The sequence below is a fragment of the Panthera onca genome, chromosome B2 (genome assembly GCF_046562875.1).
Source record: "Panthera onca isolate mPanOnc1 chromosome B2, mPanOnc1 haplotype 2, whole genome shotgun sequence".
NCBI classification, from domain to species: domain Eukaryota; kingdom Metazoa; phylum Chordata; class Mammalia; order Carnivora; family Felidae; genus Panthera; species Panthera onca.
The window spans coordinates 70,550,665-70,576,054 of NC_138343.1; the positions used below are offsets into that span (position 1 = coordinate 70,550,665).

At 37.0% G+C, this 25,390-nt stretch overlaps 1 protein-coding gene and 1 long non-coding RNA gene across 4 annotated transcripts in view; one reads left to right on the top strand and one right to left on the bottom strand.

Moving 5' to 3' along the window:
* The window catches only part of LOC132667304 (uncharacterized), a 171,112-nt gene extending 162,086 nt beyond the window's left edge, over window positions 1-9,026 (bottom strand). For all 3 annotated transcript variants that reach the window (XR_014137704.1, XR_014137705.1, XR_014137706.1), the window contains exons 1-2: window positions 8,583-9,026; window positions 3,734-3,824 (exon numbers count right to left, since the gene is read on the bottom strand). This is a non-coding gene — a long non-coding RNA (uncharacterized LOC132667304). The remainder of the gene's footprint in view (window positions 1-3,733; window positions 3,825-8,582) is intronic.
* Window positions 9,027-9,044: 18 nt separating this feature from the next.
* On the top strand, window positions 9,045-24,889 carry IRAK1BP1 (interleukin 1 receptor associated kinase 1 binding protein 1). The gene is made up of 4 exons (XM_060616002.2): window positions 9,045-9,359; window positions 15,911-15,976; window positions 23,995-24,125; window positions 24,229-24,889. Exons 1-4 carry the CDS (start codon window positions 9,045-9,047, stop codon window positions 24,497-24,499), a joined length of 783 nt encoding a protein of 260 aa, XP_060471985.2. The 3' UTR covers window positions 24,500-24,889.
* Window positions 24,890-25,390: the final 501 nt, after the last annotated feature.

A 25,390-nucleotide genomic window follows, 5' to 3' on the forward strand; every position in this document is an offset into this window, starting at 1 on the left:
AAGTCAAGTGCTTACTTAAGTCTTAACCACTATGTGTCAAGCACTGTTCTACCCACCTTCAATAATCCCCAAAATTGTTCTGGAAATCCAGTCATCTGATCTGTCAGCCTGAACCCCATTCTCTCTTTGAGAAAGGCTCCTGTGAGAAATTCCATTGCCCTTAATCCTGTGTACTTTCATTCTTATGGTCAACTGTGGCTCCCACTTGTACTGAACTCTTGATCTCACACATGTCTTGCAGAGGTCTTGCATATGCCTGCTTCTTTGTTCTAAACAGAGCTGCTTTCCTTGACTTCCCCCAAACCACACAGATAATGCAGTGCTCTGATATGCTATACTGTTGAAAGGTTAACAACTAAATATTGTAAATTAGATATCTATGGTTTTTAAAGTTCTTGGCCACAAAGCCACCAGGGAATTTTATATCTTTCTCCAGAGGATCAAGCCTCCTATCTATATTGTATGGCCTTTTCTCCAACTCCACCCTTCCTTGTCTTTCTTCCTGACATTCCTCCTCCCACATCTGTGTTCACTTCTTTATGCAGAACTGCTTGGTTCTCTCTTTGTACTGCAGTCTCCTTCTAGACTACACTCTCAAGGCCTCACCTTCCACACTCACAGAAGTTTATCAAGGCATTTTCCTAAATACAGACAGTTCTGTAAGTAGAACTGTAGTAGTGGGGTTTAATGATATTTTCTAAAACACACACACACACTTCATTTAAAAAATAAAGCAACAAAGTATCAAAAGAGGTAAGTTTCACAGCTCACATAGGTTGATAATGCAAGTCACTTTAAATAGTTTTGTCTTTTTAAAACACAATGTTACAATAATTCTTTAAAAATACCTAATAAAGTATCACGAACAGAGAAACAATTTCTGTAAGTAGCCCTGTCTTATTCATTATAATTTCACCTGATGTGCAGTATAAACTCGACCATTTCATCTGCATAAACTCAAGAAGTTAAATAAGATTTTCTCCCTAAGTTATTTATATATCTGAAAAACAAATTTTAAAAAATTTAATTAATAAATAAGGGGGCCTAGGTGGCTCAGTTGGTTAAGCCTCCGGACTTCTGCTCAGGTCATGATCCCACAGCTCGTGAGTTCAAGCCTCCCCCTGGGCTCTGTGCTGACAGCTCAGAGCCTGAAGCCTGCTTCGGATTCTGTGTCTCCCTCTCTTTCTGCCCCTCCCATGCTCAGGCTCTGTCTCTCTCTCCTTCAAAAATAAATAAACATTAAAAAAATTTTAATTAATAAAAATATTTTAGAGTAGTTTTAGGCTCACAGAAAAGTCAAACCAAATACAGAGAGTTCCCATACACCCCCATCCGCCTACACACACACTGCCTCCCCCACTATCTATACCCTATACCTGTGGCACCTTTGTTACAATTGATGAACCAACATTGACACATCATAATCACTCAAAGTCCACAGTTTATATTGGGGTTCACTCTTGGTTTTGTATATTCTAGGGTTTTGACAAATGTATGATAACATGCATCTATCCTGCATCTATCATACAAAATAGTTTCACTGCCTTAGAATTCCTCTGTGCTTCACCTATTCATCTGTCCCTGCCTTCTAACCCCTGACTACCACTGATCCTTTAACTGTCTCCATAGTTTTGCCTTCCCCAGAATATTGTATATTTGAAATCATACAGTATGTGGCCTTTTCAGATTGGCTTCTTTCACTTAGTAATATGCATTTAAGGTTTCCCCATGTCTTTTCATTGCTTGATAGCTCATTTCTTCTTTCTTTTAAGATTTATTTTTTAGTAATCTCTATACCCAGCATGGGACTCAAACCTGCAACTCCGAGATCAAGAGCCTCACATTCCACATTCCAGCCAGGCGCCCTGATAGCTCATTTCCTCTTAGCATCGAATAATATTCCATTTTCTGGAGGTACCACAGTTCAAGTTTTCTTTCACCTACTGATGAACATCTTGAATGCTTCCAATTTTGGCAATTAGAAATAAAGCTGTTATATACATCCATATACAGGCTTCTGGTGAACGTAAGTTTTTAACTCTTTTGAGTAAATACCAAGGAGTGCAATTGCTGGATCAGAGGGTAAGAGTATGTTTAGTTTTTGTAAGAAACTGCCCAACTATCTTCCAAAGTGGCTAACTTACTTAATATCTGTATATCTTCTTTGGTGACGTATCTGTTCAGATAACACCGTTTTTTAAATAAAATGTTTATAATATCCATCATCTTGCATTGTCATTGACCCTGCTTTCATTTTTTTATTTTTTTAAGTTTATTTATTTATTTTGAAGACAGAGAGAGTGGAGAGGGGCAGAGAGAGGAGAGAGAGAGAATCTCAAGCAGGCTCTGTGCTGTTAGTATGAAGCCCTATGCATGGCTCAATCTCACAATCTGATCTGTGACATGGTAACCTGAGCAGAAATCGAGAGTCAGATACTTAACTGACTGAACCACCCAGATGCCCTGACCCTGCTTTTGATATTAAAATAAATCTACTCCAGCTCTCTCATCTTACAAATAAGAAAATTGAGTCAGTAGAGGTGAAAGTTGAATCCATGAAAGTAGCTACAAATTTAGAGACAGAAGAAGTAGGCTAAGGACTGAGTTTGTCAGGGGAAAGAAATCAGTGAAACATGAAGTAAAGAGGTGGCCAGAGAGAAAGAAGTAGAACAAGAAGAATAGAGTTTTATAGGAGTCCAGGGAGGCTAGAGGTGAAGCAAATTTTGTTTGTTCATTTGCTTTGAGAAAGAGTGTGGCCAGCAACAATAGGCCTCTATGTACTGCAAATAATCATTCCTCCTTAGGAGGCAGCAGGGCACAGTGGAAAGAACATTAGACTGTCTCTGTCCCATAAACTGGGGCACTTAACTTTTAAAAATTTCTGCTTTGTTCTAGTTTGTTTATCTGTAAAATGAGACTATGTTTCTTCTAGCTTCCAAACTCCATGTTTTCTTTCCTACGGTCTTTTCTCTTTTACTTTTTCTAATTATTGGATATCATCTTTTTTTTTTCTGATAATTTGGTAATTTATTTAGCATCCACCTCACTGTGGCCAGTTATATCTCTAGTGATTGGCCATCTAACCAAGGTGTTATAATAATTCTTTAAAAATATCTAATAAAGTATCATGAGCAGAGAAACAATTTCTGTAAGTAGCCCTCTCTTATTCATCACAATTTCCCTTGATGTGCAGTACAAATTGATATTGACCATTGCATCTGCATAAACTCAAGAAATTTAAAAAGATTTTCTCCCTAAGTTATTTATATATCTACAATGTCCTATTGGCTTGGATACAACTAGAATTTGGAATTAAATAATTTTTGGAGTTTAAAGTATCTATTGGCAAAGCTATCTCTAATCCACTGTTTTCAAAGAGAATTAATACCAAGAAGAAGCAGTCATTACCCAAGTGAGAATTTCACAGCTTAAATTTACAAACAAGCTATCAAATCGTTTTATTGTCTTGAATAAAAATAGTATAAGTCAGCTAAGATATAATTACAACTAGTAATTGCTACTATTACTATATTAGTTTTATTTATAAAATAGTACTTCTCCCTTCATTAAGGCATCCACTGCTTTGTGTAAACAAAATGTTACGTGGTTATATTATGCAGCCCAACATGTGAATTCCAAGAATAAGCCAGATAATATCAACCAAGGCCAGTGATGTGAAATGGATTAAAGAAAAATTAAGTGCAGTGAGAGGAGATTTAAACCAAAAGCTTACCTTACAAACTGAAGTGTCCAACAGGTCAGTCAAGTGTGTATACAGAGTCAGGTGGTTTCCAATTCAACAGCAAAACATAGGACCGCCCAGCCTAACAACAAGATGATATAGTAGGGAGGATGTTGCACATTTATTTTCCCTTAGAGAGTTGAGATGTACTTGGGAATACTTTTTCTGTACTAATTTGTAACTTTCAAGATAAAGCTATATTTATTAGACTCTGGAACTCTGTGTAAGATAGGCAGAGGAGAAAAGTAAATAAACCTGACTGGCCAAAGTCCCCATGGACACAGCCTACCCTATGCCCACTATCCTGTTCTACCTGTATCATTTAAGGTACCAGAAGATAAACATCTTTAACATGTAAGGAAGCAAACCACAAACCTGGAAATAATAAGAAAAGAGAGGAGAGCTATTTCCTGTGTCTGGGGTATTTATAAGATAAGGTAGGATATTATCTTCATTTCTGGAAAGTCTGAATCCAATTACTTTTTCTAAAAAGAAAAAAAAATCCTTCATATACTATTAGATACTTCTCTGACTTTCCTTTTTCTAGTCACTCACTCATCCTTTAACAGTTTGTCAACCAGTTCCCAGTGAATCAATTTTTTGAAGGTCATTAATAACCCTCTAAATATTATATTCAATAGACATCTGTACCCTCAATTTTTTTATAGGTCTGTATCATTTGGCATTATTCATCACCTTTCCTTTTTTGAAAGTTTTATATCCTCTGGTTCACAACATTGCGCTATTTTAATCTTCCTCCTACCTCTTTGAGCCTTTTCTGCCTCCTTTGATCTCATCACTTATTTATATATTTTCCACAGGTAATTAACTAGAAAGTATTACAACAAAGTACAATATAATTCAGTATCTCCAGCCTCTTTTTGAACAAGCCAAGGACCTTAAGATGCTTTAACCAAATGCAATGGAACGTCTCTCATCCTCTTTTGTTATAATGTCTAGAATATTTTTTTAGTTTCAATTTTTGTTTCACCATCCTCACACAAACAAGAAATTATTTTCACTAATTAAATTAAAAAAAATTTAACATTTATTTATTTTTGAAAGACAGAGAGCACTAGTGTGGGAGGGGCAGAGAGAGAGGGTGACACAGAATCCAAAGCAGGCTCCAGGCTCTGAGCTGTCAGCACAGAGCCTGACGTAGGGCTCGAACTCATGAACCACAGATCATGATCTGAGCCGAACTCAGACGCTTAACCGACTGAGCCACCCAGGTGCCCCAGTAATTAAATTTTTCAACATGTTACCAATTTCTGTAATTACTGTTGTTTCTTCCATGCCATGCTTTCCTTTTGGACTTAGTAATATCACAGAGGCATAGTCTATGATAATATTTTAGCGAGAAATCTATAGGTAGTAAACTCCTTTAAGTCTTTGTATGTCTGAAAATATCTCTATTTTCCTTCATTATTGAGGAAAAGTTTAACACACCCTTCTAGGTTAATTTATTTTTTTGCCCCTCAGCATTTGGAATATATTGCTCCATTCTCCTCTGACAATTTGGTTTTTTAGGTGTTCAGAACTGCCATCATAAGCAGGATCCCGTCAGACACTCCATATCATACAGGCAGGAAGCCCAGCAGAAATCCAATAACAAATGAAAAGGCATAAACAAGCTGCATGAATAGGTATCCCAGACTCCCATGCCACACAGCAAGGCTGCACTAGAAGACCATTATGAGCTCATGCCAATGGTTACATTGGTGGTTCTTGTATGAACAGCTAAAGGAGGAGGAAAAAGCTTGAGCCCTTATGTATAGATTTATGGATAGACTGGCTTGATAAAGAAAGCTCCAGTGGGAAATGGAAAACAACTGCATGACAGCACTGCTCAGTGTGTCCTTGAATGATAATGGAGAGCAAAAATTCCTCAAAGGGTAAAGCTTTGGGCTTTTACCTAATGATCCACTTTGTGTGGAGTTCAATAAATTAGTTAAGGCTAAAAGCTACACAAGTCAACTTTGAATTCTTCTCCTCTTATCCATTATTATTAGTTAATATTTTTAGTTTTAAGAAAACAGAAAACTCAGTCAAGCTACTTCTGTAAAAAAAAAAAAAAGTGGGGGAGATTTTATGACAAGGATACAAGAATATTTTCTAGAACTCCAGGGCAGGAATGAAACCAGGCCTAAAGAAAACTCTAGAAACAGAGATTAGAATTGCATCTGTACTCTTCCTCCATCTCCTCTCTGTTCCTCTCTGGATGTATGATTTCATCTCTTTCTCTCTCATTTTCTCTCTGTTTCTCTATACACTGTCATTTTCTGCTTTTCTACTAGAAATGGTATGTAGAAAATGGCCAATCTACATCTGTCAAAGTTTTATATGTATGTATGAGTGTACGTCATGACCCACCATCTGGGAAACTTAATTTTTAAATTTGGTGTAGGGGTGCCTGGGTGGCTCAGTTGGTTAAGCGTCTGACTTCAGCTCAGGTCATGATCTCACAGCTCGTGGGTTTGAGCCCCACATCAAGGCTCTGTGCTGACAGCTCAGAGCCTGGAGCCTGCTTCGATTTCTGTGTCTCCTGCTCTCTCTGACCCACCCCTATTCGTGCTCTCTCTCTCTCTCTCTCTCTGTCAAAAATGAATAAACATTAAAAAAAATACTAATAAATGAAATTTGGTGTAAATACAGATTCCCAGGTTAAAAACAAAAACAAACAAAGCCAAAAAACACCTCTAACTGTCACAGCTTGAATGAGGTGCCTATTCCAGATCCAAACAAATTATGTAGAGAGTCATCTCATTCAGAATGGTTGCTAGAAGCTTTGCCTTGACTCTGAGGAAGAACTGGGTCATGATAAGATGAATAGATAAACTCATCCTCATTTAGTCTCTCAGTTATCCTGGCTGAAAACCTCAAAGTCCGATTTGGCTTATCCTTCTCTCTTATTTATTATATAGTTCTGTCACCAAGAACAATTTCATTCTTCTCTCAAAATTACTCTTTTTTCTATTCTACCTTCATTTCCACTGCTTTATTATTTGCCAAAATGATAGATCCAAAAAAAAAGTTCACTATAGTTAAATTCGCATTTCTTTAACTACTGGTGGAAATAAATATTTTTCATTTTTCCTTCATGTTATAGACTATTAGTATTTCTGTTTCATTGGTTTGTGTTATATGAATTATGTGTCTCCCTCTTCTCATTCATATTTTGAAGTACTGCTCCACCCCCCCCCCCCACGTGACTGTACTTAGAGATAGGGCCTTTACAGAAGAAATTAAGGTTAATTTGGGTTACAAGTATGGAGCTCTAATCGATAGGTGCTCTTATAAGAGGAAGAAATGCCAGGGAAGCTTGCCTACATAAGAAAGGCCATGGAAAGACACAGTGAGAAGGCTTTCTGCAAATCAGGGAGAAGCCTCAGGAGACACTAAAACTGTCAACGTCTTATTCTTGGACTTCTAGTCTCCAGAATTGTGAGAAAATAAATTTCTGCTAAGCCACCTAGTCTGTGATATGTTGTTACAGCAGGCCTAGCTGACTAGCACAGTTTCCCTGTGTTCATATTCCATTTTTCTTTTCTTTTCTTCTGGTGAGAGCTCTCTTAATATTAAGGCTGTTAGCCTTTCATACAAAATAAATGTCACAAATATTTCTCCCAGTTTATTTTGTACCCCCTCACCTTTCTCTTTTGTTTTGTTTTATATACTGAAGTATTTTTTAGTGTAGTAAAAGTTTTCAAGCCTTTCATTATGGTTGCTACATTTGAAATTGTGCTTAGAAAGTTCTTCCATTGTTACAGCATACTTATAGTCACCTATATTTTCTTCCAATTCTTTTTTTGTCTCATCTGAATTTTACTTTCAACGTATGATGTAAGATACAGATCAATTCTTTTTTCATACAGCTAACCAATTATCCCTGTACCACTTACTCATTTTCCCATTTATTTTAAATATATTATCATATCCTAAATACCTATATGCACTTAAAACTTCTGTTGCTTTTTATTTATGATATTAATTTATTCAATAACTCATTTTGGAAATTATATTGTTCCACATTTATCATTAAGGAAAAAGAATTTTCCACCAAATTCAAGAAACACTATTTTGGGTGTCTCAAATAATAAAAATTATAAAAATATTAAGGAGAAAACTTTTTAAATTAAAATACTATCACATACTTGTTTTTAGTTATAAATAAACATCAAAATAGATACAAAATTGCTTTAACCCAAATGAAAGAGGGAAGGGGGTACCATCTGATTTACTTGCATTTTTTGATCTAACTAAATGATAAGAAAAGAAAAACATAGAGGAGAAGCTTCATGAGGATTGTCAGTTGGCCTTTTCAGGTTCCTTTCAAGAGAACAGTTGTCTTTTTAATTAGTTATCTTTAAAAGATTTTCTTTTTTTTTCCTCATGGGACAGGAGAGGTAATATCTATGTAAAAATATCTTTTACATACTTAGTGGTAAGAATAAAACCTACCTAATGGGGATCAGTGGGTTGAAATTGGTGTTGTTCTCTCAAGAAAGGGGTACAGATAAGATCTAAGTTGCACAGACCCAGCAATGTTCATGTTGAATGTGCTCTGACACCTGTCGAGTCTCTCCTGTCAATATTCAAAGCCAGAATCATTCCAGGGATTTTAAAGAAAATTCAAAAGATGAAAATCATGTCAAATCTATTACTATTCACTATTTTCTCTTTGCTTTCCACATGGCAAGCACTTAAAACCACACTGCAAACGTGAAAAGTATTGCCAACATAACTTTAGAAACAATGACACTGAAACTCGAGGAATCATTAACTCCCCAAGATTAAACTAGCAGAAAGCAGTTCATTGCAACAGAACTCTTTCCCGTACCGTGGCGCTGTGCAGCCTCAAAGAGAGGTCTGTGCCCAAGACGAACCGGTAAAGTCAAATTAGACAGGGCTGGGGACAATCGCAGACCGGCGTCAGAGAAATGTAAAAGCACTCTCACTCTGCCTAGCCTGGCCTCTCCGGAGCTTCTTTGGAGGTAAGCTAGATAGGGGGACAGTCACGGACGGTGGGCATGGAAAGGCGGCGCTAAGAGAGAGGGCGCAGAGAAAACTCACTAAGATTTTTGGAAGCCGTAACGTAAACACGTTAAAAACTATTGATAACGTGCCCAGCCAACATCTGGTAAAGGAGACACTGCAAAATCCTCGCAGCTCGCATCCATAACTGTGGGCCCTCCAAGCCCATCCCAGCATCCTTTGCACCACGCACAAAAAGCCTGGCTCGGTTTGGCTCCTTCGGCCGCCGTAGTCTCTAAGTTGCTATGGAAACCCAGCTACCCTCGCTATGTCTTTGCAGCAGGCCCCTCAGTCGCGGGTGTTCGTGGAACTGGTTCCCTGGGCTGACCGGGGCCGGGAGAACAATGTGGTCTCGGGGGGTGAGTTGCTGCCAGGACCCCGACGCCACGTCCCTTCAGCACAGGCCCAAACTGCGACCCGCGAGGTGCACGTTAGCGGCACCGCTGAGGTGTCTGCGAGCCCTGACCGGGCGCAGGTGGCGGTGCTAGTGAGCAGCACGAAGGAGGCGGCGGCCGAGGCCAAGAAGAGCGTTTGCCGCCGCCTGGACTACATCACACAAAGCCTCCAGCAGCAAGGTGTGCAGGTGAGAGCTTCGTTGGGGAGGGGCCTCGGGCGGGACCGCAAAAAGCGGAGGCAGAGTTCCAGGCTCCGACGGGTGTCAGTTGGAGGTGGCGAGGGTCTTGACCTTATCTCATCGGTATTACAGAGCGACAGGACCTGGCGGAGTAGAACTTTCGGCCCATTTTTCTTCTAGATGAAAGCAGTTATTGGTCCCAGTGGCTTATGAAATAAAAGAATGTAAATGGAGTAGGTTTTTATTTGGCGACATTTGCCGCAGTAATTTTGTATTTTACCTTGATATGGTTAACTGTTAGACCTGACACATTAGATGAAAGTGCTTGCCTAAGTATACTAGACACTAATATATTTTTTTTGTTTTTATTCCGCACCAGGCAATTAGCAAGTGAAAGCATGCTTCCTCCCAACTATGTAAAGATTTGCATGGAGTGGTTCCTCAGTATTTTTCGCAAACAGTAACATGAGGAGGAAAATTGCATCCATTATCGTTTAACGAGCACTCAAAACATTTCGGCAAATTTTTTAGTTTTAACTTTAAAAACCAGCCAGTATATTGTAGATGCCACATAAATGAAATACCTTTACTCACCAGAGATGTCCATAAAACAAATCCCTAAGTAAATCTACCTAAACTCTGCTTGTAAGAAAAGGAGAAAAAAATGAACCAGCTTTTTATTTCATCTGAACAACAGTTCTGTTAGACAGGTTTTAATATCCCCATTTAGATTCAAAGAGGTTACATAATGCTCTAAGCTTTAGTCAGGGCGGTGTTTGAACTCTTATCTTCCTGAGACTAAACTCTACATTGCTTCCAACCATAGTTGGCCCCAGATAATTAGAAAAAGGAAATGAAGAAGCCACAGAATGAGTCGACTATCTCATTTCCTTCATTTTACATAGTATGACTCAAAAGGCCAGAGTTGCGATTATCCAAAGTAACACTGAGTTCATAAAAGCGCTTCTAGTCTATTGTTAGAAATGGCACACCCCCAAAAAGCAATTTTATTGCTTTAAGGAAAAAAATACATTTGTACTGCATTTACAGACATAGAATTATTTTAAAAGTCATTTGGAACAGATGTCTCCATGATTTTAGAGTTTAGAAGAATTCAAAGGCTAATTATAGACAATGTGATTTAAGTGGTTTACTATGTGGAAAATATTTCCTCGTAAAAACTATTGCCAGTGCTACAGTCCTGTTTGAACAATATAACTAATTCTTAAGTATACCAAGCTCACATGGCTATAACTTCTAACATGGAAAGCAATAAATTACTGCATCTAACTTAATTACATCAAGGTTCAGTGTTCAAGACAGAAAACGTCAGTAATCTCCCAGTTATCTCTCTAATGGAAGAAAGCAGTCATGTAGACAATTTATTCAGTAGATGATGCAAAAAACAATTTATATTACTTTTCAGGATGAATTATAATGGGTTTTCACAAAGGTATTCATTTTAGACTTTGGAATTGGGGGTTTAAAAACATCACTCCCCTACTTTAGGGTCTCCTCATATTCCAGGTTCCTTTGCTTAATAGATGGAACCTAACTCTGTTTCCTCTCTTGTCTCTCCCCTCCTTGACTAGCTGACTCCCAGTTTTTCCTTTAAGAACTAGCCCAAGGGGCGCCTGCCTGGCTCAGCCAGCGGAGCATGCAACTCTTGATCTCAGGGTTCGTGAGTTCGAGCTCCATGTTGGGTGTGATTGCTTAAAAATAAAATCTTAAAAAAAGGAAAAAAGAATCAGCCCAAGCTTACTTTCTTGGCATTCCTTTTCTAACATAACTCTAGTCTCTGCCATACCACACTCTATTCCCTACTTATAATAAAACGTATCCCTCTGTATTTTAAATTGCTGCTTTACTGGTATCTCCTTCATATTCTGAACCTCTCGAGCACAGACCATTTTCTATCTCTTGCTCTGCATTCAAGGGTTACGCTTCACACACATCACATAGTATATACTCAAAACATGGTTTTTGAGGGGTGCCTGGGTGGCTCAGTTAGTTAAGCATCCCATTTCGGCTCAGGTCATGATCTTGCAGTTTGTGAGTTCAAGCCCGGTGTCAGGCTCTGTGCTGACAGCTCGGAGCCTGGAGCCTGCTTTGGATTCTGTGTCTCCCTCTCTCTTTCTTCCCTCACTCATACTCTGTCTCTCTCTCTTTCAAAAATAAATAAACTTTAAAAAATGGCTTTGAATGACTAAAAAAAAAAAATGAATGAAGCACTAAAACTATTCAACTATATTACAGATCAACTACATTATAGATTATTTTATGATCATATATAGTTTCACATATGAAGGCATACCCTCATTTTCAGTGTTGTAGTTTTTTAATGTTTATTCATTTTTGAAAGAGAGAGAGAGGGAGGGAGAGAGAGTGGGGGGGGGGGCAGAGAGAGAGAGGGAGACACAGAATCTGAAGCAGTCTCCAGGCTCTGAGCTGTCAAGAGTTAGACGCGGGGCTCGAACCCATGAACCCTGAGATCATAACCTGAGCCAAAGTCAGAGGCTCAACTGACTAAGCCACCCAGGCGCCCCTTCATGGAGAAATGTTTTAAAGATACTAAGCAGTATTTATTCAACCATCAAACATTTTTTAAGCATTTCCTGTCACTGTTTAATTTTAAATAGCACTTACGTGATAGTAATTATTTTGTTTTCCAATGTGTATGTTCCTTTCGTAGGTACAAAGTCCAATATTTGCCTACTCACAATTGTGGGGTTTTTTGATAAATGTGTAATAGATGCATGTTGCTGGGCACCAGAAATGGAAGTGACTCTGTCAGATCTTGAATAGTGACCAAAATGAAAGCATTCCAATTCCGCACTAGAATGCAGCAAGTATGTGTTCAGAGCACTGTATACAGTTCATTATGGCTAGGACACAGGAGTACTTGGGAAAAATGGACAAGAACTGAGATAAGACTGAAGAAGAAGGCTGTAGGCAGAACATGGAAGAAGGCCTTGTTTGCTGCATTGAGGAGTTTTGAATGTTATTGGTGATAAAAAACCGCTTATTACTGCTAGATCTTTTACAAATGTTATCTCATTTGATACTCATTCCCATCATATGAGACTGGCATTTCAATTGCTATTTATAGATGAGAACTCTTGGGATCAAAGTGATTATTGGCAGGTCGCTTGCCCAAGGTCACACAGCTAGGAAGTGACAGAGTTTCAACTCCAGTCAAGAATTTCGACCTCAGAGCTCTTGCTCTTAACCACTATAGTATGTCTCTGCTTTATTGTCTTGGCAGTGGGTGATTGAGTTTTAAGTAGGGGATGTAGCAGATGCTATTGATACCCCACACTTGTATCCCTTGGCACTTCACATTTGTGTGCATACAGGCCCAACTTCCATCTGCCAACATGGAGCGTCCTTTGCCAGTTTTTCCTGGCTGCAGCTTTTCCTGGCTCCACCCACAAATGGGCCAGCCAGTAGTGCCAGAGGATTAACAGCCCCTCCCCAAGCTCTAACAGCCTTCAGCTAGGAAGTGAGGGAAGTGAATGGAAGGAGACCTTACCTCTAGGGCAGGATAGCTCTGAGGCATATGTTCTGCCCTGGCTCCCAGAATTTCTCTGCAGGAATAAGTTCCAGTTGCCCACAGTGGTGACCGCTTGACAACGCACACTTCAATGGCTTGCTTTCCTTTTGTTTCACTTCCCATTCCCCTATGGTGCTTCCAAGGATTATCTTTTTTTTTTTTACCCCCGCCCGCACCCCCCCCCCCCCCCAGAGGGCAAAGAGACCGGGAGGCAGAGGATATGAAGCAGGCTCCATGCTGACAGCAGAGAGCCCAGTGGGACCTGGAACTCACAAAACCATGAGATCATGATCTGAAATGAAGTCCGCTGAGCCACCCAGGCGCCCCTCTTGGGATTGCCTTAAAAATTAACTGCTTGTACTCACATCCATGTTTCAGAGTCTATTTCTAGTTGCATTCAAATTATGATAGGGAGTAGTAGGAATAGATTGAGCATATCATAGTTTTTCATTATTAAAAATGGTGACAAAATGAATAACCTTGTTGCTAGGTATTTATACATGTTTTTAATTATGTTTTTGGACATTAATTCCTGGCTTATGCATATTTTTAAGGCTTATGAAAAATTACAGTGTAGGACAATAAGTTTACAACTTCACTACAAATATATCTTTGGCATAGTGGGCATTATTTTCTTTTTTAACTTTGCCAAGTCAGTAGCCCAAAAAAACGTTACTGTCATTTCCTATGTTTCTTTTTTTTTTTTTTTTACATTTGAGGTTAAACTTTTTTCATGTAAGTTGCCAGTTCATAAAACTTTGTCTGCTTTTTCTACTTTTATTAATTTATGGGAACTTTTTAAAAATTAGTTTCAGCTGTACAGTATAATGATTCAACAATTCTGTACATTTCTCAATGCTCATCAGTGTAATACTCTTAGCTTCCTTTATCAATATCCCACCGCCCACTTCTCCTCTGGAAACCACCAGTTTATTCTCTGTAGTTAAGAGTCTTTTTTGGTCTCTTTTTTTCTTATTTGTTCATTTGCTTTGTTTCTTAAATTCCACAAATGAGTTATATTATATGGTGCTTGTCTTTTTCTGGCTGAGTTATTCTACTTACCATTAAATCCTCTAGATCCATTCATATTGTTGCAAATGGCAAGATTTCATTCTTTTTTATAGGTAATAGTTCAGTGTGTGTGTGTGTGTGTGTGTGTACATATAAGTGTCTCACATCTTTATCTATGGATGAACACTTAGGTTGCTTCCATATCTTGACTACTGTAAATAATGCTGCAGTAAACATAGGGGTGCAGATATCTTTTTCAGTTAGTGTTTTCATTTTCTTTGGGTAAATATCCAGTAGTGGAATTACTGGATCATATGGTAATTCTGTTTTTAACTTTTGAGGTCCCTCCATACTGTTTTCCACAATAGTACACCAATTTACATTCTCACCAACAGTGTACAAGGGTTCCTTTTTCTCCCTATCCTCGCCAAAATTTGTTACTTCTTGCATTTTTTATTTTAGCCATTCTGACAGATATAAGGTGTTAACGCACTGTGGTTTTAATTTACATTTCCCTGATGATGAGTAATGTTGAGCATCTTTTCATGTGTTTATTGGCCATCCGTATGTCTTCTTTGGAAAAATGTATGTTCAGTTCCTCTGCCCATTTTTTTTTTTTAATTTTTTTTTCAACGTTTTTTATTTATTTTTGGGACAGAGAGAGACAGAGCATGAACGGGGGAGGGGCAGAGAGAGAGGGAGACACAGAATCAGAAACAGGCTCCAGGCTCCAAGCCATCAGCCCAGAGCCTGATGCGGGGCTCGAACTCACGGACCGCGAGATCGTGACCTGGCTGAAGTCGGACGCTTAACCGACTGCGCCACCCAGGCGCCCCTGCCCATTTTTTAATTGGATTATTTGTTTTTATGGTGTGAAGTTGTGTAAGTTCTTTATCTATTTTGGATATTAACCCTTTATCAGATATATCATTTGCAAATTATCCTCTCCCATTCAGTAGATTGCCTTTTTGTTTGGTTGATGGTTTCCTTCACTGTGCAAAAGCTTTTTACTTTGGTATAGTCCCAATAGTTTAATTTTGCTTCTGTTTCCCTTGCCAAATGAGACATATATAGAAAAATGTTTCTATGACTAATATCAAAGAAATCATTGCCTGTGTTTTCTTATAGGAAATTTATGGCTTCAGATCTCACATTTACGTCTTTAATCCATTTTGAGTTTATTTTTGTGTATGGTCTAATGAAAGTGGTCTGGTTTCATTCTTTTGCATGTAGCTATCCAGTTTTCCCAATACCATTTGTTAAAGAGACTGCCTTGTTCCCATTGTATATTCATGCCCCCTTTGTTGTAGATTAATTAATTAATTAACTGTCATAGGCCCTATAAGTGGGGTTTATTTCTAGGTTCTCTATTCTGTTCCATTGATCTGTGTGTCTGTTTTTGTGCCAACATCTACTGTTTTGATTACTGCAGCTTTGTAGTATATCCTGAAATCTGGGATTGTGATACCTCTAGCTTTGTTTTTCTTTTTCAAGATTATTTTAAGGGAACCTTAAGATTATCAATAACTCTCTCATTGTTGCAAATATTTTCCCAATTTCATATTTGCCATATTTGTTTACAGTATTGAACATTCAAAATTTTTAAATTTTATTTAGCTAAAATCACTAATCTTGTCAGTATGTTTCTTGCCTTTGGTATAACACTTATTGGGTCCTTCCCAAGCCTAAGGTTATATAGCTGTTAACTAATATTTCCTGGAACTTTTAGGGACCCTTTATACTACATTAAATATTTGCTGTGTTGGAATTTATTTTGGTGTAAGGAAAAGGGCTTGTTTTCTCTTAAATGGGTAAGTGGCTCTACACTTATTTTATGTAACTTTTAGGGAAGGTTTAAAACATCAGGCAAACCAGTTCTTTCTGCATCCTCTGTTATTCTGAGTTTAATAAGTTCAGGTTTCTACTTTATGTTTTAGAGTAATTGCATTTGGTAGTCAAACATTGAGTAATCATACTCTTGTACTTTCTGCTTCAGGCAGAAAATGTAACTGTGACAAAGGATTTTAGAAGAACGGAAAATGCTTATCACATGGAAGCAGAGGTATGTACTTATCATGAAAAATAATTGGAAACAGCATGACTTTGTGGATACAATTTACATTTATTTTTATTCTTGAACTGAAATGTATAGGAGGACTGCTTCTCATGATATTGATAAAAGATTATTTTTCTCAGGGTGCCTGGGTGGCTCAGTCGGTTAAGCGTCTGACTTGAGCTCAGGTCATGATCTCAGTTCGTGGTTTTGAGCCCCACATCGGGCTGTGTGCTGACAGTTCAGAGCCTGGAGCCTGCTTCGGATTCTGTGTCTCCCTCTCTCTCTGCTCCTCCCCCACTCATGTTCTGTTTCTTAAAAATAACAATTGAAAGAAAAGAATTTTTTTTAATTATTTTTTATTTTTATTATATATATATGTGTATACATATTATATATATGTGTGTATATGTGTATATACACATATTTTTTTTAATTTTTTTTTAAAGTAATCTCTATACCCAACATGGGGCTTGAACTCACAATCTGGAGATAAGAGTCGTGTGCTCTTCCAACTGAGCCAGCCAGGCGCCCCTGTATGAGCTTTTAAAATAAATTGTAATGAGATATATTTAAGAGAAATTGTTTTGAAATGGAATAAAAATAGCAAGAAGGAAGAGCAGTTAATTGCCCCCTGAATGAAATTTTAGTAAAGTTATCACCTAGTGAGCAGGAAAACACTATAGGAAATTTCTTCTCAGATAAAAAGAAAATTAATAATGTCCTAACATAAGGATTGAAACACTTTTCAACCTTCTTTTCCTTCATAATGCAATTTTACTCTATTGTGCTAAGTTATCAGGGTTTTGTGGGTTTTGTTTTTTTTTTTTTTTTTTTTTTTTACAAAAAGCACTTGGGACACCTGGCTGGCTCACTCAGTAGAACGTGTGACTCATGATCTCAGGGTTGTAAGTTTGATCCCCACATTGGGTGCAAGGTTACTTAAAAATAAAATCTTTAAGGGGTGCCTCAGTTGGTTAGGCATCTGACTTTTGATCTCAGGGATATGAGTTCAAGCCCCATGTTGGCCTCTGCACTGGGCATGATGCCCACTTAAAAAAAGAAAAATTCTTATAATTAACTAAAAAAAATAAAGACCACTCAATTAAATTAAAAAGAACAAAATATTTTTTGTACACTCAATGATAACATTTAATTTCTACAACTGCCTATACTTTTTACTTATTTTTAAAGATTTTATGATCAGGATTTTATGAAATCAGGTATGTTATAGTTGTGGTTAGGTTATAGGACTACGGGTTGTTTCAACATCCAAACATCTTGGGATTTGTGTGCTAGTTCCATGCTGCCTCCTCACAGGAAGCAAACAAGAATGGAGTTAGAGATAAACTCTTATTTATCTAGTCAGATAATCTTTTTTTTTTTAATGTTTATTTTTGAGAGAGAGAGAGAGAGAGAGAGAGAATGAGTACGAGTGGGGGAAGGAGCAGAGAGAGAGGGAGACACAGAATCCAAAGCAGGCTCCAGGCTCTGAGCTGTCAGCACAGAGCCCATTGCAGGCCAAACCCACGAACCATGAGATCATGACCTGAGCCAGCCGAAGTCAGCACTTAACCCACTGAGCCACGCAGGAGCCCCTCTAGTCAGATAATCTTTATGTTTAGAGGTGGGAAATATCTCAAAAAATCATCTAGTCCTACCAGATAATCTATTATTTTTATAATTTTAAGGGCATGACTTCAAGTTCAGATAACTTGGGGTCTCAGACTTCCCAGTCATATTAAAAGAAAGAACGGAAATTAGAATCCTGCCTAGCTTCTTACCTCCTTGAAACAGTAATTTCTACAATACACTGTTGCTCCAGTACTTAAATAGTTTTATTTTTCCACTTAAAATTTAACTATCTCAAGGAATTTTAAAATTACTCATGATAATTTTAGAGATCCACATGGCAAAACTTATTTTATGGTAGTCGGGATTGAAAAATATCTTTCATAACAGGATGAAGAGGGGCATTAGGGGATGGACAAAATGTGTGAAGGGCAGTGGGAGATGCAGGCTTCCAGTTATAGAATGAATAAGTCACAGATATAAAAGGCACAGCAAAGGGGATATAGTCAATATTATTTTAATAGTATACGGTGACAGATGGTAGCCACACTTCTGGTGAGCACAGCATAAACTATACACTTGGGAGGGCACCCAGCTGGCTCAGTAGGAAGAGTATGTGACTCTTGATCTCGGGGTTGTAAATTCAAGCCCCTTGTTGGATATAAAGATTACTTAAAATAAAATCTGGGGGGAGGGGCACCTGGGTGGCTCAGTCGGTTAAGTGGCCGACTTCAGCTCAGGTCATGATCTCGCAGTCCGTGAGTTCGAGCCCCATATCAAGCTCTGTGCTGACAGCTCAGAGCCTGGAGCCTGTTTCAGATTCTGTGTCTCCCTCTCTCTGACCCTCCCCCGTTCATACTCTGTCTCTGTCTCAAAAATAAACAAACGTTAAAAAAAAAAAAAATTAAGAAAAAAATCTGGGGGGAAAAAACAAGGTGTATATAGACTTGTTGAATCACTATGTTGTATACCTGAAACTAATGTAACATTGTGTGTCAAACTGTACTTCAATTAAAAAAAAAATAAGGGGAGTTATGAAACTTCTCAGATGTGAAAAGTTTTAATATAACTTTTAATGATTTTTATGATATCACACTATGGTATCACTGTTTCATATCAATTGTTTTCTTAAAATAAGTTTTTCAATTTGGGGCTCTTTGGGTGATATTACAATACTGGATGTCTTGAAAAAAAGGAAAAACAGGATGAAGAACAGAGGGGTAAGAGTCTGTATTGCAGAGAACAAAGCTGGAAGTTATTCTAGCACTCCTCCAGCAGTGATTACCTGTCAGGACTTCAGGCTGTAATGAACATACATTGGCTCAGGTTATCTCAAGTGAATGGGGTTTAGTGCGAGGGTACCCCAAGAAGTAAGGAGAAAAAGGAATGGTTCCAGCAAATACACAGAAAAGCTTCATGGAAAACTGGCATCATTTTCAGACTTAAGTTGTTTTAGGGACCAACTGTGCAGTTACAGAAAATGCATTAGAGCTGCTTGTTTTGTTAGAAGAACATGATTAAATTAGGACTTGGCTAAACTCTGCTTTTTTCCCCTTCTGTTATACTTTTTAATGTCCCATACTCAACTTCTTTAGAGAATCTGATCATATTTTGTATAGGGCTCCCTGATAGCCAGAATTCTTATATCATGCAATCTGATAATATTACCCTTAGGTCAGCATCAGCAGTCAGCAGAGACCAGGGTGATGGGGTCACAAAGTACAAAATAATGTCTAACATATACCAGTACCCTCGTGGACAGTTAAATATATAAAGTTAGATTAGGAGGTAGAACATTACTTTACAAAATAACTAAGATTTTTATCCTGAATGGCACTTTAGAGATTCTTTATCTAAACTCCCACCTACCCCCTGCTGTTTCTCTTTATTTTAAAGGTAAGAATATTGAAACTTAGAAATGATGTAAGTACATGAATATAAAAAGCTTATTCCATTTTCAGATGTCTAATCAATACAAATTTTTCTAACATTAAGCCAGAATGGACTTAGTAGTACTCATCCATTATTAATGATGTACCTCTCCAAGAACAAAAGGCAAATACTACTTCCTTGAAGTATATACTTGAAGTTCAGTATCATGTTGATGCTAGTTTTTTCTTCTCCAGGGGTAAGAATCCCCAGTTTCTTTAGTCATTTCTTATAATAAGACAAACTACTGAGTTAACCAATTTCCATCCAAAGCACCTACAACACAACTACAGTGTCCTAATTGTGATTTAACCAGTCCACATTAGTGAAAGATGATTATCTCCTTTATTCTGGAATGTTTAAGACTGAACTTGGTACTTGTATCACATCGTTCCCTTATGTTGAGCTCACAGTTATAATCAGTAATTAAAATTATCAAAGTATCTTTCTCACATGCTGCTTTTACATATTTTTATTTTATACTTGTTATTGCTATTTCAAAATAAAGTATGAGAGTTTAAATTTATCTCTGTAAAATTTTATCCACTAGATTTGACCATGTTTCCAGCCTGTTAGGATCTTTTTGGATCTTGATTTTTATCAATCAGTGTTTATATTCTGCCTGGCCAGCTTTCTGTCACCTGCTGATTTTATCATCCGTGTACCCATCTGTGTAATTAATAAAAATACTAAGTAACATCAATCAACTATGACCTTGACAATGTTGCCATGAAGACTGTATGTCAGTATATCCTAAGTAAAAAATAAATTCTTTATTGCTACAGTATTTCTCTGGTAACTTGCCAGTTAGGAAGTCAAGTTTAATACATCGTGATTTGTTCTTAGTAATCTCAAATATACATGCTCAATAGATTGGCCTTTGGATAGAAATAATTTGGCAGTGGTTGAGAGTGGTAGAGATCAGAAGAAAAGCATAGAGTTGGTGAACTTCACTCTCAGGAAAAAAACAAAGCGAAAAGTCAGATGAGTTCTTACCTAACATCTCATCAAGAAACTCAGTACTTAAGAGAACTTATAAGATTTTACTCTTAAATTCCTGTGTCCTTATTTTGTTCTTCCCTGAATGCCTTCTTGTAGGACCATTAAAATGAGAAAACCCTGTATTCTTTTCTTCAGTGACAGAACTAAAAACAAAAACTGGGGGATATTTAAAAAGGGAAGAAAATAATAGATTGTGGCAATACCAAAAAGAAAAGAAAATATACAAAGTACTTGGAAGCCTGTGGCAAGGTAACAAAATGAATGACAAGGTCCTATCTTCTTTGTTTCTCATAGAAACCTTTTCTTTCCTAATTCCTTACAAACTAATTTTTTTAAGTATTTATTTATTTAGAGCATGGGAGAGAGAGGGAGCACGTGGGGGGTAGGAGGGGTGAGCAGCAGAGAGAGAGAGAGAGAGAGAGAGAGAGAGAGAGAGAGAGAGAATATCCCAAGCAGGCTCCACACTATAAGCACAGAGCCCGACAAGGGACTGGAACTCAGGAACTGTGAGATCATGACCTGAGCCGAAAGCAAGAGTCAGACACTAAACCAACTGAGCTACCCAGGTGCCCCACAAACTAATTTTTAAAATAATCTTTTAGAATCTTGCCCAGAATTGAAAGGCGTCTAGCCTACTACATGTAGTTTGTTCAGTTTTATACACTTGCCTTTTTTGGAAATTAGAATTGCAAGTATTTTTAAAGAGGCTTTTGGCCTGTTTCTCTATGGTAATTGAGATTAGCAATAATTCAGAAGTCCCATTTGCAGAAAATTTTAATAAACTGAGATTTGATTTCTCCAGGAGACAAATTCATTAAAAGCACTTAAGAGCTCACCTTTTGGGGTACTTGGCTCACTCAGTCAGTACAGCATGAGACTCTTGATCTTGGGGACATGAATGAATTCCACATTGGGGGTAGAGTTTACTTAAAACTCACCTATTCTGGAATTCAGTTTCTTTTTTAGTACTGAAATTTCTAAACTAATGAGGATTCTTCTTGACCAAAGAGATGGGAAGCATTTATCTATCAATCTGTTCAGTAATTTAATATAGCTATTACAAGATAGTGTGTAAATGTGCATACATTTGTAATCACATTATTTTACCATGATGAAACATATAATGAGGATTCTGAATATACAGATTTATCTTTATCTTCAATGTATTAGGTACTTAAAATATTTTTATCCTAAATACCTCTTTAAAAATTGTGATGCAACATCTCTATTCAGCAAAGTGACTCAACTTCATTAACTTGGATTTCTGTCTAGCTACATTTTGATTATATACCACATTGCTGAATTTAAAAGCAGAAGTTCAGACCACTGGAAGACTTAAAACAGTTCTTGAACTGTTAGAAAAAGCAGAAAACAGTTTTTTTTCCTACCAAATTTACTTGTTAATCATTCAACACACTTACTCCTAAACTATACTTTGTTCATGCTCTGTTTATCAATGTAGATGTACTTCTAAAAGCTACATCTGCTAACTTTTTAACTCATGGTAATGGTAAGAGGGAAGAAAGGCAGAGAAAATCTTGTTTGAGCAGCCATGGAGCTGATCTTAACAGACAGGTTTTCCTGTTATTTATAGAAATAGAGCAAGTAAGTACCACATGTTAAACCTGATTCTGTAGGAGTAAATTTGCCTCAGATGATTAGGGGTAGAGGGGAATTGAAGAAGGAAAAATTAGTATCTTTTTTGCAACCTGCTTAGGAATTTTTACTGTCCTTCCAGATAACTTATTTTTAGCAAAGAAGAATACCAAGGATGCAAAGGATTCAGCATATTTCATAGGAAAGCGGGTATATTTATAAAAATTATTTTTGTTTTAAGTTATCAGAGTAGAAATTGGAATAAATTTTAAAAATAAAATGCATTTCAAGGGCACTTGTATAGCAAAGAATTGCTTTTGTTGACACCTGGAACCTGTTATACTCAATCACTTTAATCTCCATGCAGAGAAACCCTTTGAACTCTCATATTTGGCTACCTTCCAACTTCCACAGAGTCACCGTACATCTTTTTATGTTTCATTACATGTAATGAAATGTATGTACAGGGCCGCTGTGGCACTTTTATAGATTAAATACAGCCACAAAAGACAGGATTTGTTTCCATATTTAAACTATGCAAATGCAGAAAAGTATTTATTGTCTGTACTTCTTATTAAAGGCAGCCTATGGGCATTTTGGAGCTTTGATTTTCAACCAGGAAGGAAATATAAATTTGGAAACTTACCCAGAGATTAAAAACTAGCATCCTGGGTATGGCTGAGGAAATTGATTTTGACTAACAGAAAAGTTTATTAGCCCATATAGTGTTTAAAAAAACAAAACACACAAAAAAAGACCTCTTCAAAAGACAGACAAGACTCCTGCTTCTAAGGTAGAATAACATGCACCAGATTTACCTTCCCACCTGAAACAGCCAAAAAATTGACAAAGTAGATGAAACAATGGTTTTCAAAAGAGTGGACATAAAGCAATGAAACACTGTGATCCCTGAGAAAAAGGAAACAAACAAAAGTCCTACAGTTGTCCTAACTCAGTGTCTCAAGGTGTCCAGGCAGCTTCACAGGGAAGGGAACCCAGACAGAGCCTAGCAAACTCCTTGTATTGAAGAAATGGAATTGAGAGCCTAAACAAGACAGCTAGAGTTTGTAGGAGAGTAGAGGGCTGCAGAGAGGGAGGTCTTCGGAGAACCACAGAGGGGATACCACCAACCCCTGCCAAGTACTCAGCAGAATACTGATCAGCACACCTATGTGTGAAAATGACCTGAGGCTAGAAAAAGAATCACCCCAAAATTTAGAGGGAACAGTGTCTGGGGTTCATACAGGGCTGTATAGCACCAGATTAGAAAATTTTACAATTCATAGGGCATGAGGTAGAGTATACAGAAGTATCTTGCCTCAAACATTACTCCAGTCCCACGTAACAGATCTTAAAAGCAAACCGAAAGAGATCAGTTTCCAAGTAAGTTGATGGAATTCTAGAACAAATAATTATTTATAGTGGTATATACAAGAATATCCAACACCTCTCATAAAGTTAATTCACAAGGATTACCTGATCTACAAAACAGCATGGAAATAAAACTCACAATAAGGAGGAAAGTCAAACCAACCAAGAACCAATACAGATATTAAAATTAACAGACATAATCATTAGTTATTATAACTATTTCTTATGTTCAAAAGTAGAGATACTACTTAAAAATAATTTAATAAAATTTAATAATTTAGTTGTTGAGTATCAAGTAGGCTTATCTGTTACATATTATAAAATGACCTCGTTATCTGGCTTTAATTTTTTTCCTCATATTTAAAGAAAACTTTATTTTTTATTTTTATTTTTTAAAAGTTTTAAGTAATCTCTACACCCAGCATGGGGCCTGAACCCATGACCCCAAGATCAAGAGTCACATGTTCCTCCAACTGAGCCAGCCAGGCGCTCCTAGAGAAAACTTTAAAAGAAGCCATCAGGCATGAAAATAATTTCAAGTGTCATTTCATTTACAGGTCTGCATTACATTTACTGAATTTGGAAAAATGCAAAATATCTGTAACTTTCTTGTTGAAAAGCTAGATAGCTCTGTCGTCATCAGCCAGCCCCAGTTCTATCATACTCCAGGTTCTGTTGAGAATCTTCGGTAAGTTAAGCACATCTTTAACTAAATTATCAATTAAACAAAACTATTCAGTGCTAAAGTTCATTGAATGTCATATTAATAATCTCTGCATTTAATTCCTAAGACGGCAAGCCTGTCTTGTTGCTGTTGAGAACGCATGGCGCAAAGCTCAAGAAGTCTGTAACCTTGTCGGCCAAATTCTAGGAAAACCTTTATTAATCAAAGAAGAAGAAACAAAAGAATGGGAAGGCCAAATAGATGATCTCCAGTCATCCAGACTCTCAAGTTCATTAACTGTACAACAAAAAATCAAAAGTGCGACAATACATGTTGCTTCAAAAGTATTTATAACTTTTGAAGTAAAGGGGAAAGAGAAGAAAAGAAAAAACCTCTGAAATTCCAACTAAAATATATTGTATCTTTTTATTTTTATACTTTTTATGTTTGCTTTTTTCATGAATATATATATTGTATAATATAAACTATTTCTCCCCCAAATCTGTCAGTCCTTGAATCCAGTCCCACAGTATCTAAGCTTATTTTCTATTTTTTAAAATTTAACTATGAGAAATACTCTGAAAACAATGTGTTATATGTGCATACTTTTATACTGACAAGAAATGTTTATATTTCTACTACAGGAATAAATATTGGCAGTTATTAGCATGATTCTTAACATTAACAGAATGATGAGGAATACATTAACTCTTGATAAAAGCAGAGTGAGGTATACTAGGAAAATATTTTGATGCCAGAAATAAAATATATGGACCAGATCCTCTTCACCAGGCTCCTGTGATTGATTATACCAGCACTCTTTAATACAAATAAAAGAAAGTCACATAGTAATTTCAAATTACTTAGTTGACACATAGAAAAAAAAGTAAAAAATAAAGTAGTTGAAACTAAGTTTAATAATATTTTATTTAACCTAGTATGTCTAAAATATCATTTCAGCATGTAGTCAATATTTTAAAAATAACTAATGGATATTTATATAGTGTACATTTTATATTGTAACCATGTTAATTCAGATGCTAAATTTTCATCAGAAATAATCTGTATTTATTTACTAAAATGTAGTTGAAAAAATAGATTCACACACACACACACACACACACACACACAGGTTGTTACAAACATGCTTAAAAGATATAGTAACTGAAGTAGCAATTTCAAGTAGCAATTTTCAAATTAAAATTTTTAAAAATTTAAAATTCAGTTCTTTGATTGCACTAGCCACATTTTAAGTACTTAAAAGTGGCTAATGGCTACTATGTTGGACA